This window comes from Elephantulus edwardii, unplaced genomic scaffold (assembly GCF_000299155.1).
Source record: "Elephantulus edwardii isolate Elephantulus edwardi_28Jun2011 unplaced genomic scaffold, EleEdw1.0 scaffold00124, whole genome shotgun sequence".
In the NCBI taxonomy this organism is placed as follows: Eukaryota; Metazoa; Chordata; class Mammalia; order Macroscelidea; family Macroscelididae; genus Elephantulus; species Elephantulus edwardii.
In genome coordinates, this window is record NW_006399874.1 from 5,710,493 (window position 1) to 5,731,493 (window position 21,001).

At 36.1% G+C, this 21,001-nt stretch overlaps 1 protein-coding gene across 3 annotated transcripts in view; it reads right to left on the reverse strand.

Moving 5' to 3' along the window:
• The window catches only part of DST (dystonin), a 674,592-nt gene that overhangs the window by 61,422 nt on the left and 592,169 nt on the right, over window positions 1–21,001 (reverse strand). For all 3 annotated transcript variants that reach the window (XM_006893143.1, XM_006893142.1, XM_006893144.1), the window contains 6 exons: window positions 19,742–19,983; window positions 18,679–18,885; window positions 10,927–11,046; window positions 10,645–10,752; window positions 8,467–8,685; window positions 3,851–4,054 (listed from right to left, as the gene is read on the reverse strand). In XM_006893143.1, the coding sequence (XP_006893205.1) occupies window positions 3,851–4,054; window positions 8,467–8,685; window positions 10,645–10,752; window positions 10,927–11,046; window positions 18,679–18,885; window positions 19,742–19,983 (1,100 nt within the window). The remainder of the gene's footprint in view (window positions 1–3,850; window positions 4,055–8,466; window positions 8,686–10,644; window positions 10,753–10,926; window positions 11,047–18,678; window positions 18,886–19,741; window positions 19,984–21,001) is intronic.

The window sequence follows — 21,001 nt, forward strand, 5'->3', positions numbered from 1 at the left end:
ACAACAACAACAATTGCAGAAACACATAGCATAATTGAAGCATACATTAGTAAAACTCTCAATGGAAGACAGAATGGCAAAACAGAGGCCAAATACCTAGGCACTAATTTGCTTGAAGAACATTCAGGAAAACAAAAACGGGGGGGAAAAACTTAAGAATTAGGAGGCTCATAATCAAAAGAAACAGCCTCTGTGAGAATCCTAGGTTAAGAGCTCCCCAATAACAATTTAAAAAAAAAAAACTTTCAAGAAGCTTATTGGACTTCATATAGCATAGACTACAAAAGAAATTTACCAAAAAATATAAACCAAATACAAAGAAGGAATTCAGACAGTAGATCAGGAAGAGAGAACTATCACCAACAAGTGAGAATAAGACACATAAAAACTTCATCCAGGCACCACCCAAGAAAAGGAATTCTCAAAAAAGAAAACAAAATTAAAAGATCGAAAACAAGAAACCAGAGACATCAATCTGTAAATGACAACTGTAAAAGAAAAATAAGGAATAAAGTGTTATTACAGAACTCCTATATGAAGAGAGGTTCAAAATAATGTCAACATAAAACTTCCTTTCAAACTTAAAAGGATGGCAAAAACTACAGAGCAAATTAATGTCTACCCACTAATAAAAAACAGAAGACAATACTAAAGACTTGATAAACATAAAATCAACAACAATGAAGGAAATTAAAAGAAAATCTATAAGCAAAAAGAATTAAGTACAGAAAAGTGAAGCAAAGAAACCATTAAAGCCCATCTTTTAAAAAAAACAACATAACAGCAGTTAGTTCAAAACTATCACTAATCACAATGAACGTAAATGAGTTATATGCATTGATCAAGAGAGTAACACAATGGATTTTTGGTTTTTTAAAAAAAATCACCCACACATATAGTTTTTACAAGAGACAAACCTTCACCACAAAAATACAAACAAGGTAAAAATCAAAGGTGGAAAAAATATCTATCATGCAAACAGTAATTAAAAATTATCAGGAATGGCAGTATCAATCTCAGGTTCAACAGACTTTAAGGGAAATATCTGTAACAAAACAAAACAAAAAAAGAAGTGTGTTATATAATGATTGAAGGGTAACTTCATCAAGAAGGTGTAAACATAGTATTTACACCAATGACAGAGCATGAATATACAGATCACATATATAAGACAAAGTCTAACAGCAATGAAAAGAAAATGAGACAGTTCTACAAAAATAATAGAAGACTATATTTCACTACTTTTGGAAAAATATGAAACCAACAGAAATTCAGACAAAGACACAGAAGACCTACCCATCACAATCACTCATCTTGACTTAAAGACATACAGAATACTCTGTCCTACAGAAGCACAGCACACAAGACTCCTCCAATGGACATGAATCATTATCTAGAAAAGACTATAATTTCATCTAGCAAGTCTCAAGAAATTCTTAAGCATCAAAATAGCACACAGTATCTTCTCTAAAATATCTCCAGGATAATTAATGAATAAATGGATAAACTCTGGTACATAGATACAATGCAATACTATGAAAGAATAAAGAATCATGAGGGATTCTCAAAACATCTTACAACATGGATGAATCTGGAAGACAATATACAGATTGAAATAATCCAAGAACAAAAGGACAAATATTCTAAGAGACTATCATTACACACAGTAAGAAAAATACTTTGATGATTACCAGGGAGGGAGGAGGAGGAAGGGAGAAGCATTAAGTAGACAAGAGCTAATTCTGGTGAAGAATAAAGTTATAGAAAATATAGAAGCTTTCAACACAAGACCAATGCAAAGAAAAACTTGGAGAGGTAGTAAAGCATAAAAAATAACTACAGCAAATGCTAAAATATGTATAGTTTTGCAATAGCAACAGTTACTAACAGGGAGTAAATTAATTAAATATGTATACCAAATAACTGATGAAGGTCATTCCTAGAATATACTTGCATACATATCAAGGCATGCTGGTGAGTACTTCCCCATACATCTAAATGCTGTACATATACTTCTACATAGATAAAAGAGAGTACATAGGAGGTACAGCCAATAGTAACTACTGAGACACTGGACTGAGCCACCAGACTTAAAGATATGGTCCAAGGGAATAGCAAGATCACTGGGAAAACAATTTTATAAGGATAGTGTTCTAGTGAGTGGCATCTTGGGTCTTGGAGCCTTGTAAGCACCCATCTATAAAACAGCTATTCGTCACTTCCTCCCCATCGAGCAAAGGAGAATAAAGGAAAATGAAGACCAAGAAAGCATTAATCCAAATTATGAATGGCATATGTGAACTCCTATAGACTCCTTCCAACCTGAGATCAAAATAAGTAGATGGTGTCCAGCTACCATTATTTTACCAAAACCACAACAGAAGATTATGTTTAGAATAGGTTAAAAAAAATAGAATAAAATTCAAAGGAAAACAAAAAAAGAACAGACTTGCTCAAATGAAAGAGACAAGAGACAATGTACCGATGATTTCTCTGAGACAATCTTCTAATTTTAAACTCAAGAGACCCCTTAGCCGACTCCTCAGACAAACAGATGGGACTATAAAACAAACTGTAACACACATGAAGAATGTGCTATTCAGGACAGTCAACCACATGAGATCAAAAAGGCAACATGGATCTAAAACCAAAGATGAGAAGGCAGTCAGGGGCAGGGGAATGAATGAATGGAAGCAGGACACTCTGAAAATGAGAGTACTGACACACTGCAGTAAATCTAAGCAATATTACAGAGCAATTTATAAATAAAAAAACCCCAAACTAAATTGTTATGTAAACTTTTACTTAAGGGACAATAAGAAGTTACGGCTTTAAAAAGAAATCACATACATTAATATATATTTTGTGCCACCTGGTAGCAGTATATTATAGCATTTTCTTTTCTTGTTTCCACTTGCCATAAACAGAAATTAACTTTAAAAATTAAATTCTATAAACTGGATGTTTGCCCACTGAAAGTTTTTTACTATCTTATTTTTAATGATTATTTTGCAATTTTGAAAGATTATAATTTAAATAGAAAATTCTGTGAAAGAGTTAATTATATCAATGAGATGATTTAAGTTATACATTGCCTGAACTGTACAAAAGTTAAAAAATAGTACTTGTCCAATACTGATCAGGCACTTATATTTAATTCATGGTAAAAATCATATGATGCATGAAGATTTTTTACATTCATTTATATCAATACACAAAAAATTATGCAGAGGTATAAAAACTTATCCCATCACACATTCTTAAAATATCTCTGAAGTTTAAGGAAACATGAGTGGAATTACATAACATGGAGCATCCAGTGCTTGTGTATCTATTGATAAAATACAAACTTGGAAAACAGAAAATGTGTATGTAATTTAAACTTAAACTTCTTTATGGAAAAAATGTAATTTTTACAAAGGGAAAAAAATGTACAAATTAATGTAATTTTTTCCTTTTTATTCATTCTGTTATTCAGGGGTTTCTGTCCTCAATTTCTTCTTGGAAGTACCTCATTATTAATGATAATTTACACTTTCTTTTTCATCTCTCCAACTGGTTAAATTGCATTTTATAAAGAAGAATGTTTCATTAACTATTCTAATAATGACAACAGTATGCATAAGTCACTGAAAAATGATTTTTTTTTAACTCTATCTATATAAGCAGGTAGATCACTATGAGTTCTGGATGGAAGAAAATACACCCTTCAAGTGACAGAGACATCAGTACTCAGAGGTGATGTAACAAATAAGTTTTGGTCGACATTTAATAAGGAGATCAAGGAAAGCATTGTCCCATGCTCTTTTGTCCAGAGGAACCCAATTCTATTTCTGGCGTAAATAATTACCTGAGTTGACTGAGAAATGGCTTCATCCAGTGCCACTGCTCGTTTTTTGACATCTTCTTTAATTTGACTGTAGAGAGTGTCAGCTGCCACGTACTTTTCTTGGATAGAAAAGCCTTCCTCGAGGCTCAGTTCCAGTAACTGTGGTCCGGTTTTGTTCATCTTATCTATATGAGGCTTGTGTTCCGCTATCAACTCTCGCAGTTGCTATAACAAACCAAACAGCGTCTCAGACTCACACCTCCATATTACAGCTGTCGACATCCCCAGTGCATTCAGTTGGCAAGAAATTCCAAACAAACACCCTCCCCCCACCACGGCCATTAAACAAATGATGGGTCACACAACTCTTTGCCAGGAGGAGACTGCTCTGACACAAGGAGTAAACAATGGTTTGGTCATGAAAAGGCCTCTGGAGGACACAAGCAAAAATGCTACCTTAGTGAAATAATGAAATCACGGTTCATTATGCCTTTCTTACCAAGAAGAGTACATTCCGACAAGAGTGTGAGCTAAGGGAGATAATATACTTAAAAGGGTTCACAATTCACTAGGCCCCAGTCTGCAGAGTCCAAACCAAAACCCTTGGTGATCTTCTGTATATTCATCATATATACAAACTTGTTAGGAAGGAGGGAGGAAAGAAGGAAGGAAACTCAGCAGAAGACAGACAAAACGCTGAGAGAGAAAAAAACACTATAAAGGGGAGTTAAAGTGATAATTAAAACGATGTAAGGCAATGTGTTCACATCTGTGTACTACTGTAAAATGTATGTACTATATAATTTTTTTTCCTTTGTATTTACATACTACATAGTATTTAAGTATGTTCTAAAGTGTCTTGGGCTGCTTAACAAAAAAGGTCAGTTGGTCAAACCTATCAAGCTCTCTGCAGGAGAAAGACGAGCAGTCTCCTCCTATAAAGTCTTGAAAATCTAACGGAGAGTGGCAGTGTGTTGGTGTAAAGTCAACTGCAATGAGTTTGGCTGGGTGTATCCATATATTCTGTGTATATGTATGAAATGAATTATATGTATATTCTGTCATATATTCAGCAAATACAAGGATACTGATCCCAATGGGTTAGTGTGTAATACAAGTGGAGGCTGTCTTCTCTTCACCAAGGATCAGAAGCCTGAATAAAGTTGGACTTTCCAGATGCCATGCACTCTGAGACTTCCACTGTGCAAATGGACCACATGCAACACCACTCTCTGGAGAAGACATGTCTCTACCTTCAGGTTTTTCTAAGACTACCTACGATGAAGAACTGAGAGTCCTTTCATGCATGTCAGACAAGTGAACGGGCTTCTGAATCAGTAATTCTTTGTCCTCGGCAGGAAAAGTGTGTAAAGTTATGATGTTTTGTATCCAAAAGTTTATTTCGACTCCTAGAACAACCCTCATATGATAAGGCAGAATTTTCCATAAGGTTTTCTAGACTGTGATTTTAACAAAAGGAGGTCTGGTGGTGCAGTGATTAAATGCTAGGCTGCTGACTAGAAAGTTTGAATGTATTAGCTCTTCTGTGGGAAAAAGATGTGGCAGGTGGTTTCTGTGTATTTTAGAATTTTGAAAATCCTATGTAGCTCTTCTTCTCTATCTTCTAGGGTTTCTGGGAATCAAAACTGACTCAACAGCACTGAACAAAGGTTATCTTTTGGGTTTATTTTAATCTTTATTGACAAGACTGTCAAGTCTTTGTGCCATGAAGCAGCTGGGTGTTTTCCAATGACCAATCTTTTCTGGTTACATCCAAGCACCTAACTGTTGTGCCATCACAGTCCTTTTTTTTGCTATCTAGCCCTTAATGAACAATTCTCAGAGAGAAGCTTCATTCAGAAAAAAACATGTAGAGACATACAACCAACTTTTCCTAGAAATATTCTGATTCCATAATTCATAAATAATAATCACCAAGAAGGGCATATAACTAGACTTCTACTGAAATAAATAACTGAGATAAGTTATTTAAATTGTTCTGAAAAATTGCTTAAGAAAATTGTTTACATTAAGTTGTGACATATCCTCTATGTAATATACAGTTTTGTACAATTATCTGTAGGTTGCCTAAAATCTCTTTTGGAAAGGGGTTACATAAAAACAAACCCACTTTCTGCAAAGGAGAATCTAATCTTACATTTTGCATATAAGGATGTGGTATGGTCATAGCCGTAATTAGCTCCAGTTATTGTTTTTATCTGTGTCACATCATTACATCATATATTTCTGCTGCTTCTCAAAATGGAATTGATGGTGATATCCTTAGCTTATACACAATTCATGGACAAAGAAAGGTGTAGAGGTTACACATATACTAGTTTCAGTTTTCTATAAATATCCTTGGAAAATAAGTTTATACTTTGAGTTCTTAGGAGAACTCATTTCTAAAATGAAATGAGAGATCAATCAATCCTGAGATGTCTTGTCTAGAATACAAATAGATAAAATCTATGCAGCACCACTATGAGACAGTATAGACTGAAGTGCAGTGAGATTAATCTTATTTTCGACCATCCCAAGATATAAAAGACAATACTGGAGAGCAAGGTGGGCATGTGTTTGCATGGAGAAGGGGCACAAAAATGTCTTTCAATCTCATATGTGACAAAATCATTCTTAGTGACATACTGACACTGAGTTCCAATCAAGCCACAAATAATATGAATATAAAATATCTGACCCTTGGTAATGTGCTATTTTTTAACTACTGGTGTGGAAAACTACATGTTTTCCTAAGAACAGTAGGGAAGAATACCATAAAACTTTAGAAATTCATAAAAATTTTTAAAATTACAAAAACTCTGTAACAGGCAATCTTTGAGTGTGAACAATCATAAATCTGAGATGTCCTGAGAACTCAGAGATTATGAAAGAAAAAAAAGAGGTAATTTAATTTTGACAATTTCAGTTCAACAATGGGCCTTTCTATACTGTCTGATGTAATGCTAGAAAGGAAAAAGTTATTATTGTTGCTCCTGAATAGAAGGAATCTATGAAATATTTACAATTATTCTATAGAGAAGCATGAAATTTTGCCACAAAAAAATTATACAAAAGTTAAATTCAGTTCCATACAGTCTTTTAAGTCTTTCTCCTGATGAATGATAAAACTATATAAAATGTCTACTTTGTATTAAAGTAAGAGTTCTCTAAACTCTGTTAAATCCAATCCTTCATTTAGAAATTTTCAATAACATCCAGGGACAGAATGTTTTTTAAAAAATAGTAAACAGAATTACTAAGTCAGTCACATAGTTCAAACAATGATGTAATATAGCTTAAGTCGCAGACGCGCGCGCGCAACCCCCCCCCCCACACACACACGGAGCAGAGCACATCCTGTACAGAACTGGGAAAGTAAGTAGGCCACTAGGCCATAAACAGCAAAAACTCCAGATCTTTCTTACTGACTATGTTAAATCCTCTCCTACTCTTACAAATTTTTAAGTCCTGTTACCATCTAAATAGTTACTGTAATGAAGGCTTCATAATGCTATTTTATAGATATTCAAAATGTTTCCTTTTCACAGCCTTAGTTTTCATAATGTTGCTCTTTTTACTCTACCCTTTCTTCAAACTCCTTGGTGTATCTTTGTGATAGTTCTCCTGCATCCACATCCTACAGTCTAGATGAATGGCTCTAATTAATACATGTTGTTGTTGTTGTTATGTGCAGTTGAGTCACTTGCGACTCCAATACAGATGACCTATGTCAAATTTTCAAATTACAATTTGGGGGGTTTAGTCACTGTTTTTAAGGTAGTGCTATAAAAATAGCCACGATATAATTAATGACATAACAGTGTGGTCTATCCACATATCAGTTTTCTCACTGTAACAATAAATAATAGTCAAGCAACTCTATATCATTTGTTGTTGTCTGATGCCGTCGAGTTGTACACGACTCATAGCGACCCTATGAACGAACAGCCTGAGCACTTATATATCATATAGATAAAAATAAAGCATTATTAAAATGCTCTAATCATGTAAGGGACCTTTCAGTTAAGGACCTCTCCAAACTGCTGAAGAGTAATGATGTCAATTTGAGGACTAAGGTGCATCTGATTTAGGCCATAGTCCTTCTGAGCACTTGCTACACATCTGACAGCTGGACAATGAATAAGGGTACTAGAAAAAGAATTAACGTCTTTGAGATGTGGTGTTGGAGAAGAGAAATTAACATCAAATAGACAGCCAAGAGAACAAACAGATATGTCTTGGAGAGGGTGCAGCCACAGTGCTCTTTGGAGGCAAGAATGAGGAGGCTTCACCTCACATACTTTGGGCATGTTGTTTGCTAGGAGCGGCTGTTCCTTGGAGAGGGACATGATGCTGGGAAGGGTGGTGGGTCGGTGAAGAAGAGGAAGAACCTCTACCAGGTGGACTAACATGGTGACTGCTGCAATGGGCCCTTATGTGTAAGGAAGTGTGAGGATGGCAAAGGACAAGAAAGGGTTCACATCTTTTGTTGATAGCGTTGTTATAAGTTGTACTCGACTCAATGGCACCTAAACAACAACCATGTAAGGGGCTTAGCAATATTTAAAAACACCACAAAAATCACAATGCTCTTTTAATGGGGAACACAACATTCTCTATTAGACTGAGCTTACCCGATGTTCTTCCTGTTGCTGTCTTAGCGTTTCATATTCCAGAGCTGGGGCAGGAAGCTGGGAGATGATTCTCTGTGTTTCTGTCAGCCATGGCCAAAGTTCTTCATATGTTTCCCAAAACTGGTTAACTAGGGACTGTGCCCGCTCTAGTTGTAGACACCTGTCTGAGTTAATCTGGCAGATAGTATCATATTTTTTCAATACCTTGTCTATTTTTTTCTAGAAAATAGAAAGATAAAATGTGTTCCATTGGTCAGATCACACTCATTTGTCCAGTATTCTGTGCCTGGTAAAGTAGGCATTTAACATATATGTTATTAATCAATGAATATGATCTAGACTTTATTTCTTTGTATAAAAGTTCTATTCAGTTAAAGAATATTTTCATAGATCAAACAATGAGCTCTCCAAACAAAACAGGCAAACTTTTCCAGTAAAGCTTATACCTTCAACATTTAGGTAAAAATACAAATTTCAGGGGCTTCTGGTAACAGTTACATTACTTTCTTGTGTGTGTGGGGGGGGAATAATTGGGACTGGATATGTAAATAAAATTTTAAGAGGAACTGCTAGACAAAAGAATCATTTACACTGGCTTTATAAGACAAAGACAGTGATCTGGATTAAGATCCAAGTTTACATAATAAACCAAGAGCAAGAGATAAGCCCTAGAGAATCTCATCAGTTGCAGAATAGCAACAATTATTTCATGATCATATGAAAGGAATGACTCTAACACTTCCCAATGCCTTTTGAGTTTCTGTTGGCAGATGCTCACTCTAGTTCTGCATTGTAAAAACACTACTTATTGAGTGAATCCTCAAATCTATTTGTCTCAAACTATAGAAAGCCTATTACCAGTATGAAACCATTCTGATTCACCTGTGACTAATAACAACCTGATGTCTAAGAGCTCTGAACCCCCTATCCCGAGCCAGTCTCACTGACTCTGACACACCTACCTCCACTGCTTTGTTATTGTGTTAATACTATCTTAATCCCATTTTAGGGAGCTCTACTGGCCTAGGGGTAAGGAGTTGCTCTGCCAACCCAATGGCAAGCAGTTCGAATTCACCTGCTGCTCCTCATGAAAAATATGGGAAATCTGTGTCATTTCCAGTCTCTGAGAACCTACTGGAGGATCAGGAATGAGCCAGTTCTGACTCAATGGCACACAATACCAACAATTTAAAGGTGAGGAATAAAAAATATAATTTAAAAAAATTTAAAGATTTTTAAATGAAAATATCATTAAAAAGGCGATATAAATTGTCCAAGATTGACCACACAATGAATGTAATGGACCACACTTCCAATTTCAGGGTATTTGGTTCCAGAGTCTCTTAAAAATCTGACAGGATTTCATTACATTTGAATTTTTGCTAAAAAAAATGAAGGAGAGATTAAATTATAACTGAATTATAGTTTTTGGAGTATAAATATAATGAGAGCACTAATACACGTGTTTATTCTAAAATATTACCTATGGTATACTTTAAAAGCAATATATTCCTTTCAAACTATGAACTGAAAAACAGATATTTGTAAAAAAAAAATAAAATATATAATTCCAGTGTCTTTTCCTATTAAAAGCAAAAGTTAGTTGTTGTTGTTGTTGTTAAGCTTCTCAGATATCTGAATATTAACTGAAACCAAATATTGTTATTTGTGGCTTCTTTTGCATTAACTTAAAAACATTTAAAACAAAACAAACTGGAAGTTTTCTTCATTATTCAGCTCATTGTTTTTCTGGTTAGCTTACAATGACTTTATACAGAATGGGTTTTTGCTTAAAGGGAACCACATATATGTTGGTTTAGTTTCATCTTTAGAAGCCCAAATGTTCCTGAAGCTGGCACATTTTTATTATCTGTACTAATAAAAAATATGCCAAAACGAATAGCAAGAACTTCACAAATACCTAATTACTCAAAACTTAATTGCTTTTCTACTGATTAAGAAGATTGTCTTCATAGTGATTCCCTTAAGGAATATTCTTTTCACTGCTATTCTGTAAGTGTGAAAAAAAATACCAAACCAAAACAACCTTCTTTAAAACTAACAATTTAAGCTACTTGAATGGCAGCTGTGGAGAAAAGAGAAATGCCCTTCTAGGACTAAACATCACATGCTGTTTAATCAAGAGTCTGAGGACCTGCCACCTAGACAAGATTGTACCTTCATTGACTGTTTTTCCTCTTCACTGCACGTGGTCATGATTTTATCCCCAGATTTAACAAGTTCATCAATAATATCCTTGTGTCTCAAAATCTCCATGGTGAATGTCTGTAATTTACCAGAATGAAGTTAAAAAAAATTGGGAAAAACCGTGTGACAAAAATAAAAACAATCAAACAATATACTCTGGAAGTCTTGAAAAATAAATCACGAGGTATGTTTTCGAGATTTAGGGCATACTATCAAATCATTTACATGGAAACTGGAAATATATTTCTTCACCTTTTGAACCTGTAACTGAGCAGCGGTCTGGTCTTGCTCAAGTCTGATGTTACCCAAAGACATCAACTTCTTCTCTGTTTCAGCAATCCAGGATAACTCAGCATCAGCTGCTTGGTCAAACTAAACAAAAGATAAATAATTAGGTCAGCAAGCTCCTGCAATTGGTGCCAGGAGAATATCTATTGACATTTCTTTAAAATATACTTATTACACAAGTGGAAAATCTGAGTCTTATCTGTTCATAGCATCCTGAAATAATTCTTGATAACGAATGAAGCTATAAAGAAAAAAGAGTTGTCAGCAAATAATTAAACAGAGACCATAAAACATGTGGACTCCCTAAACATCACATTCACGATCTGGGGAGAACTAACACTGTTGCTTTCTTTTCTAGTTGTCTTAAGTGTTTTCTCTAAAGAACATTGTTCAATTCTAATGGGTACACAAGTCAACACCTAGAGTTCTAGGCACAGTCTGAATCCTTTCCTCTATAACCTCAACCCATACGGAATGTAGGTAGCATTCTGCTTGACCTTATGCCATCCTTACAATCTCTGCTATACTGAAACCCACTGTTACACAGTCACTGTGCCAATCCATTCCTTGAGGATCTTCCTCTTTTTGGCTGAACTTTTCTACTTTTCAAGGATAATGTTTCTCTCCAGAGACAGGCTCCTTCTGAGAATATGCCTGAAGTATGTGATGCAGTCTCACTACTCTTGATTCTAAGGAACATTTTAGCTTCACGCTTCCTAAAACAGATGTTTGCTCCTTTGGTAGAAGGCTCTTTTCCTGAGATCTGACCTATAGACCTGGGACTTCCAGCCTCCACAAGCAGTGAAGTCATTTCCTTTAGCTAAATCCACCACTCCTTCTCTCACAACACACATACACACACACCAACTTAGTTCACTGCCTTTGAGTCGGAACCTATCTGAACAAATAGAACAATGTGGACTCTAAAAGGAATCCTGATAAACCATTTTTTATGGTTTTATCTTACTCTGATTTAATACTTTCTTTGATGCTATCTACCTTCAAAAAGGGAATCAGAAATTACTGCTGAATAAAGAGGAAAAAAAGTAAGTTCATCAATGAATTCAGAAGCTTCCATGAAGAAAGAGAAATTCTCATGAAAAGGAAATGAAAACCTCTCCTTATCCTCAATGATAAACTTTGCATCACATACAATGAAGTTCTGGGCAGATTTCCTTAAAGAATGTGAGATTGAGAATTAGATCAGGTCTTTCTACCTGAATGTATATTCTGTAAAATACCAGAATACAATTTAATCACCTTCATTTTTTTTCTTCTTCTATTAGTTCCAGAAATAATAAAGTGACATCATCCTCTTGTTTGTGTTCATGCTATTTTTAGTATTTATATGGCAAACTTCGCCAAAAAAGTTAGGCTGATAGTTTTAATATAAGTTTAACACTGTTTCCTCCCACTTTAAAGAAAAGTGTTCAATCAAAAAATATCATGATGCCCAAACAGAAAGTTTAAACTCAAACAGTATCTCTTTAACTTCCACAAGTATTCTCTTTGCTAAACAAAAGCAAGATTTAGTGCTGAAATTTCCCCTTGTGATTGTTGAGGAATTAAACTGACTTAGCAAATATTTACTATTAGTCACTAGGAATAGCCACTATGTCTCCATTAAGTAATTTATAGTAAGCTAAGGCATTTTAGAGCTATGATATACTCAAATGAGCTTTTAGCATATGTATAGCTAATAGACATTTTTTTAAAGTATCATTTACTATGAACTGCATGACCTGAAATATCAGTAGACAAAATTTTAATAATTTACTACTAATATAACACAAAAAATAAGTTCATATAAATAACATAGCATGTTGTTGTGGTGTACCATAGAGTCAGAACTGACCCTTGAGTGGGTTTTCAGGGGCAGTTAATAGCACAGAGGAGACTGTCCATCCTTCTCTGAGGGAATGGTTGGTAGCCTCATACCACGTGCCTTTGGGATGGCAGGGCAGCTTCTTGCCACTAGGCTACCAGAGCTCCCTATAGGTAATATCATCTGGGAACGGTTTTCTAAACAATATCAAGAGACTGTAATCATCAACTTTAGTTATTATAACTCCTACTACAAGCAAACAACAATATTAAAAGCAAATTTCCTGTTATTGGTAAAAGACACTTTAAGTCTTTGTATGTATTTTATTTGCACATATTCCTGAAGAAAACTCTGCTTAAGACAATCTACTGAATTCACTGTTATAAGTGCTTAACAGACAATATCTCTGTTAATCTTTACAACAAAGTATTATATTTTACTCCATTTGTAGTCTAGGAAACAGAGGCAAAAAGAAAAGTTAGCTCATTTTCCAAAGATGACTCAGCTAGTAAATGTCCAGGCTGAGACTGGACACAAGGTTGTCTGACTGCCAAGACTATATTTTTCCTGCCATGTTAACATTTCATGCTCTTGTATATAATTTGAGTTTAATGAAATAATATAAAATTATTCATGTGGATCAAATGCTACAGTGACCATTAAACAGCACATTCCTTTTAATATTTATGCTTTTCTGATAAGTACTTGTGCACATCTCCAGGTTTCTCATACAGAAATTGAAGTTTGAGAAAAACAAAATGATAAGCAAACCATAAGGACATCCTTTCACTCCCTTCCCCTGACTGGGGATCATAGTATCACTTTCTTTTGATTAGTATTTCCTTCCTTTCCTTCTCTTTATTCATATTCCAACCCGTATTTTCCCACTCTAAACACCTGGAGGGACTAAACAAGTCTCACTTCCCTGGAAGATGTTTCCTTCTGGTTCTTTAAAAGAGATAAACAGATTTTGGTGTTGCACAATTTGGGGTGTTTTTTCCCCTCCAAAAAAACAAAACCGAAACCAACAAACCCTTCTAATGACCCACGGGACTGTTTATTTTAATTGCACCCAAAACCACAAACCTTATATCTGTATTATTATGGAATTCACTTAAGTAAACCAAACAATTAAGACCTGTAGAAGAGTGTCTCAGAATTTCAAATCCTGTGAGTTAAAGGTATTTTATAAACTTCAAAAATTCCACAATTATAAGCGACGGGACAAAGAACTGTCTGCCCTGGTTTAAACAAATAATCACGGTTGTCTCAAGTCCAACTATAAGTCTATACATTTTCTAAGCAAAAGTGTCATTTTCCATTTACATGTGGCTTAGGTGGTTCTCTGTGCAATTAAAGAAAGAAAATAGTAAATGCTACTCTGTGTAGGTTGAAAATGCAAGAATATGGACAGCTTCTATCTCTAATAATGGCATGTATCATGAAAAAGAATGCAATTGTTTGGTGGGTTATCTTTTTTTAAGTTCACTCACCATCATCAAATATTTACTAAGTTGTCTTGTTGCATTCAGTTTTTTTTCTTAAAAGTAATGAGTGAGTACAATTTTTTGAAAATAATATCCTTTTTAGAATATCTACCTGAAGATGGGTAGAGTCAGATTCAAGAGACTACTGAATAGTAACAGCACATGCATAGGTCCTCATTCAGTTGTTTGTAATTAAAGCTGTTCAATAATTACCACTAAAATAAAAATTATCACTCAAATTTATATATTGCCCCTGCCCTTATTTAAAATCAAATCACATCTTTTCAAAACTGTTACTATATAGTCACTAAACGAAAGGAGATACGGTGTTAAGGGACTGTGCCATCCACCCAACAGGCATGATGTTTGAATCCATTATAGGCTCCACAGGAGAAGGATGGGTAACCCCCTCCCATGTGATTTACTGCCTCTGAAAACCTGCTGGAGGATCAGTTATGAGTCAGTTCTGATTCAATGCCTACCCCCCAGCCCAGCCCCTAGCAAAGAAACCTCACCACCAGGAAAATAGCAGCCATGGCCAATCTAGAGACCTGACATGAGATGAGACCTTCAGATTGCTACACCATTGGAAAGAGAGCTAAGAGCCTTTGCCCAAGTTTGTTGAACAACTGGGGTTGGGTGTGTGTGTGTGTGTGCCATAATTCTCTGGACTAAGAACTTTGTTAACATGGCTTAGACTAGGTGGGAGTGAGAGCTTTCTAACATTGGCCTAAAGCTGTGACGCTCAAGGCTGAGGTGCCTTCAAGCACATTTTGTAAGCTACCCTGTATGTATTCTGTTACTAACATGGATTATAACCTTTCAACTTCCTCTATAAGGCTGTGTGTGCTATCGCATCAGACTTTGGACCTGTAAGATTGATGTTGAGATGAGCAGCAAGAGGTATGAAAGCATGCGGTACATATTTGACTTCATGGGGACTGGTTTTGTGTTAGTGATACTGTTGACCAGGACAGTTCCCCTTTGTGAAGCTGGTGAAAGTCAGCTATGCTGTCCCCACGGGGCCTCTGCTCTTTTTACACACTTGTCCCTCGCCTAAAAGAATGGCTGGGAGAATATATACTAATATATACTAAATTATTCTTCTTTCATGAGTCTTTCCATATGTTTTCATGAAAATAGCAAAACTTCCTATACTGAGGGAGCTCTGGTGGTCTTGTGGCAAGATGTTGCACTGCAATCTTGAAGCCAGTGTGGTTCGAATCCATCAGATGCTCAGCTGGAGAAGGATGGGCAGTCTCCTCCTCTGCCAGTCGGATCCAATTTGATGGCACGCAACAATAATGATGACAATAAAATTAAAATGTCACAAAAAAAAGATATAAGACTTTCCTACATTGAATTTCATAAAACAAGTAATTTTGTGATTTTTGAGGGGTTGTATTTTGGGGTTCAAAACATTTATACTAACTTGATTATTTTGTTTCCCCAACTTGTAAACACAGTGATAAAACCTTGACCAGAACTAGGATATAGCTAATGACCTAGAAACAAATAAAGAGTACAGTTGAATCCACCAGCTGCTCTATGGGCGAAGGATGGGCAAACTCTTCCCATCCTGCTGAAGGGTCAGAATGATCAACCAAAATTTGAGCTCCAGCTCTACCACTGGTCTTTCCCCTTGCAACTACCAAACTTTTGTTGCTGTGTACCATAGAGTTGGAACTGACCCATAGCTGACCCTCCGGCAGGATTTCAGAGGCAAGTAATCGCAAGGAAGGAGACTGCCCATCCTTCTCCTGTGGAGCAGCTGGTAGCCTCAAACCATGTGCCTTTGGGATTGCAGCACAGCTTCTTACCACTAGGCCACCTTAAAAACACTTAAATACATAGGAAAAGATTTCCCCTGCAACTGTCAAACCCATAGGTAGACTGAGGTACATAATAAAAATACCTCAGTGATTTAACCTCAGTGGTTAAACTAAAGAAAAAGAAAAAGGGTCTTAAGGGATGGTCTGGCTATAAGATTCTAAGCAAAAATTTCCCCATTAGGCCTCACAAGATGTATTAAGATAATTTCATCACCCAGTCAAAGCCCCTTTTAATTTAACCAATCTAAATAGTCTGCAATCATGTTTCTAACTAGTCACTGTAAGATCTGCAACCCATCTTTTGTCACCTCTCCAGTTTTCTGATCTTGAAGCTTCAAATCAAAATGAACCTTCAGTTCCTGCTATATCTACATTTTGAAGTATTTGATTTTTTTCCTTTGTGATACCAAGTATGTCCTCAGTTCAAACTAGGGTTTTTTAAAAAATTATTTTATTTTATTATTTTTGTGTGTGTACTGTCAATTTGGATCTGACTGGTATAGGAGGAGATTGTCCCTCCTTCTCCAGCACAGCATCTGATTGATTTGAACCACGCACCTCTGGGATTGCAGTGCAGCTTCCTGCCACTAATCCACCAGAGCTCCCCACTAGTCCACCAGAGCTCCCCAGTTCAAACTAGGTTTAACCATCAATAAATCTCATGGCTTTTATGTGGACAGAGAGCATGTTCTTAATCCTATATAGGTTATATGTGTAACCTTGCCTTATTACTATCTCAATAAACTATCAACTTGTGACCATGCCTTATTAATATGTCACTAACTTAGAAAAAATCTTAAAGCAAAAATATAGGACATTTGTCTTGCTAGTTAGGTAAGTCTTCAGGACCGACTCGTAAATGTTAAAAACATTTTAGGGATAAAACTTGAGGTTTGTTTTGTGTTTTTTTCTTATTCTGATTTTTCTTCCACGCTTTCCTTTATAGACTTTATGTTTCAGTCTCACACATTATGTTTTATAAAATTAAGCACCACTGAACTATGCACACCAAAACCTGTCTTTTCAGTTTCCCACCAGACTTTTCCCATTTGCTTTATCCCCTCTCTCTATCCACTAAAGAGTGTGACACTGTGGTTTACCTCCTACCAAATCCTCACCCTTCCATTCCACCCCAAGGAAGTTAGAACTGAGATACAAATGGAGATTTGTACACCTACGTTCATAGCAGTGTAATTCACCATCACAATAACATGGAAACTGCTCAAATGTCCAACAATAACTGAATGGATTGAGAAATTGTGATTCACACAATGGAATACTACGCAATACTCCGATATGATGATTTTGAAAAAACAATACATAACTTGGGAGAGACTGGAGAATATTTTGCTAAATGAAGCAACACAGTCTCATAAGGTCAAATACTTCATAAGTAACTCAGTCTCATAAGGTCAAATACTGCATAAGACCATTATTGTAAAAATAGAAGGATAATTAAAATAAGTATGAGTATTATTTTTTAATAAACTTTACAATACACTTACATCTCCATAATAATACAGCACACAAATTGTGCACAACTCCATGAGTCATGCAAATATTGTCTTAAGACAGGAATAACCTCCCACCAAAAACCTAAGCAAGGGAAGCGGCTATCACTACAGCTTTGTGATTCACTATTCATCATCAGCTTTGTGATTCCCGAACACAGCATTGAAATGAGGAACAGGACTTTATGCTTTCAACTATATAAATTATACTTGAAAGACAATGCTAGAAAATTAATTTTGGATGCCCCTACAGAATCTGTTTGATTTGTGTTTCTTTCTCTGGCTTGTATTACTAAGAGCTTAGTCATATACCTTCCCAAGCTGTGTTTTAAAATCCATGGCAGTATCACATTGACCTTCACAGAGAAAGTTTGTATTAAGAGTCTGATGACATAGTATAAATATTCACAGAGTGCAATAAAAGTTAATTAAAACATGTACCATAAGCTCCTATGTACAGGACTCTGCTCATTTCTCACACTTTTCCAAGATGGCTAAGGGTTGGGTGTCTAAAACTCTGGAACCCTCAAATCTGTGTGAGTCCTAGATAGGTCAGAAACTATCCTCTTTCTCCTTTAGTCTTCTTGGATAAAAACTTCATTTTGCCATTTTAAAAAAAAGTTTCCTTCTAAGAAAGAATACACTCTTTTATTGCCAAACAGTAAATGTACAGTTAATACCAAGTTATATGATAGCTCAAAATATTTACTCACATGCAGATTAGACTTTGGGGAAAGCCAAGGCATAAACTTAATGTCAGCACTATGAATATATGCGGACAAAAAGCACTTTGCTTAGAAAAACAGGGCTGATCTCCCCAGAGCCTGAACTGGTCAGGACAGATCTGCAAAACAATGAGGCAGATGGCTGCTAACAGATTAGCTGTGCCCTGGCACTCAGATGCAGAAGAAACACAGTTGAATACTTTTCCAATCCACCCTTTCATTTTTGAAGCATAACAAAGGGATGGAAACAACTATTAACAGCTACCCTAGTTCAGATAAAGGCTCCACGAACAAATGGAGAAAACAGACTTCCCACAACAGCTCCTTTGTCCCTACCTGTTGGGACCTCAGAATGGCCGCATCTATCTCCTCCACCTTCTGTGTGATGGTGTCACTCACTAGTCGGAACCGCTCATTGTCCTCAGCCACCATTTTTTCCAGTCCTTCCCTGGCCCTCCAGGGTACCAGTTCCAGTAAAGCACTGCTTACTTCATTAAGGGAGTCTAATACGCCTTTGTTGTTCTTTGCTTCCTTCTTCAGTTCCTGAGAATGGGATTAAGAACACAGCACTTATTTGAACAAGTTTTCTGACTAAATGTTCTTGGTTTCAAGCACCACAGTAGGCCAACATTGATGCTGCACTGGTCCCGCTGGTTTCCAATTCAGAAACTCTTACTATCTGAAGCTATTTTGTATGAGGAAAGGGCTCCGTGAGAAATTCCAAAGATCAATTTATGTGCATTCATTTGATATTTTATCTCTGAAATGTAATATAAATACTGAAAATTAATCAAGCAAAATCAAGCAAGTTCACACATTCTTTGCTTTCTGGTAATAAAGTAACATAAAAATGAGAAAATTTTAAAAAGTCAGGAAGTAAAAGTCAGAATTAAGTAATCCTCAAAATGAGGACATACTTGATGGCTTTAAACCCTCACTGTTGAATCACTTTAAGTTCATTGAGCCTGAATGCCTCAATTTCCTCCCACCTACATGTGATCATACTTCAAGAATGGTAAAACTAGAGGTTGATATCTCTGAAAAGAAGAATAATTGGCAGGATAGTCTGACATTTTTGTTATATAATTAGAAAACATAATTTATGCCACACTTCTACTTTAAAGCATTGCTATCCCAATCAAATTGAATGTTACCTAGAAACAAAATCACCCCCTTCCTATTTGTTTTTCCTCTTTGCATCCTTTTAACAATCTCTTGTTGTCTCTGGGTTTCTGAAAGCTGAGCAGTTGATTCACTGCCAATTTCTGTTGGGGCCCTGTCCACAGGCATCCTTCAGCTGATTAGTAATAACAGGAAACAAACACCACTAACACCCTGTGTGGATAAGACTCCTGGAAGTGTTAACAAACTGATTAAAGATGTATAAATCAGGACATACTTTTTGCCTTGCGTGTGCCTGCATTACTTCCTCGCCCTTCAGAACCTGAGTCTCAAAGGAGAGCAGTTCGACCTCCACTGTGTCCAGCCAGGCCCGGAGCTCCTCGTGCGTGGAGTGCAGCCGCCTGGACAGCTGCAGTGCCTGCTCCAGAGTCTTGGCTACGTCACTGCTCAGTTTGGTAATGTCTTTGTATCGTGCTTTAATGGCTTCCAATTTGTCTTGAATTATTAAAACTTCATCACCTACAATTTCAAAGGAACGTTATGCTTCACCAAAAGGACAAAAAGGAAGGAGTTTCTTTAGATATTTTGGTAGATTTGCAGAAACTACAGAAAGAGAACTTCCCAAAGATATTCTGACCTAAAAGGAATCTTTTTCTACATTTTTCATTTTTTGTCTAAGATTTCTGGCAAATCTAAACAGCTCTAAATATACAATTGTTAAAACTGGAAAAGGCTACAGTGACTGTAGCTATGTAGGAACTTCTGCATTTATTGTTAAGATGCTTTCAGTTTTCAAATAAACAAATACCCACTGCTGTAGAGGCAATTCCAATTGATAACAATCTTCCACTAGGTTTCCCAAGCTGTAATTCCTTCAGGGAGGAGCTAGCTCATCTTTCTGCCACGGAGCACTTGACTGATTTGAACTGCCGACCACTGATCTTTTGGTTAGCAGCAGGTGTGTTAAGCAATATGCCACAAGGGCTCATTGCTCAAAGCATAGGTCTTTAATGTTGACTTTATGACTTAAAAGCTGATCTACTTTGGGCAAGATAACAAACCTCTCTGAGTCATTATATAAGGCTTCTCACATGGGACTGTGTTATTACAGAATGATATCTGTGCACATACATACATATGTAATATATACATGCATATCATCATTATAAAGGAAGAAGTACAGATGTACCTCCTATGGTTGTGCTAAACAGTGAGTCCATAATTATCAGATATTTAGAATAATTCTCAGCCTATGTGTGCAGAAGTATATTTATTTATGTGTTACACAAAGGTACATGTTTTTGCAGGTCTCTCTCAAATTCTCATTGCCATGGAGTCAGAAAGGACTCAAAGCTGATGTTCCAATGGGGTTTTGAAGATTGTAAATCACACAGAAATCCAAAATGAGGGATTTATCTTTCACTACTCCACAAATTGCTGTGTGTCAGATACTCCTCTAAATCTAAACATTCAGATTAAGACAGACTAGGAAGAACGATTTGCCATCCACTTCTGAAATGGCAGGCCTCTGAAAACC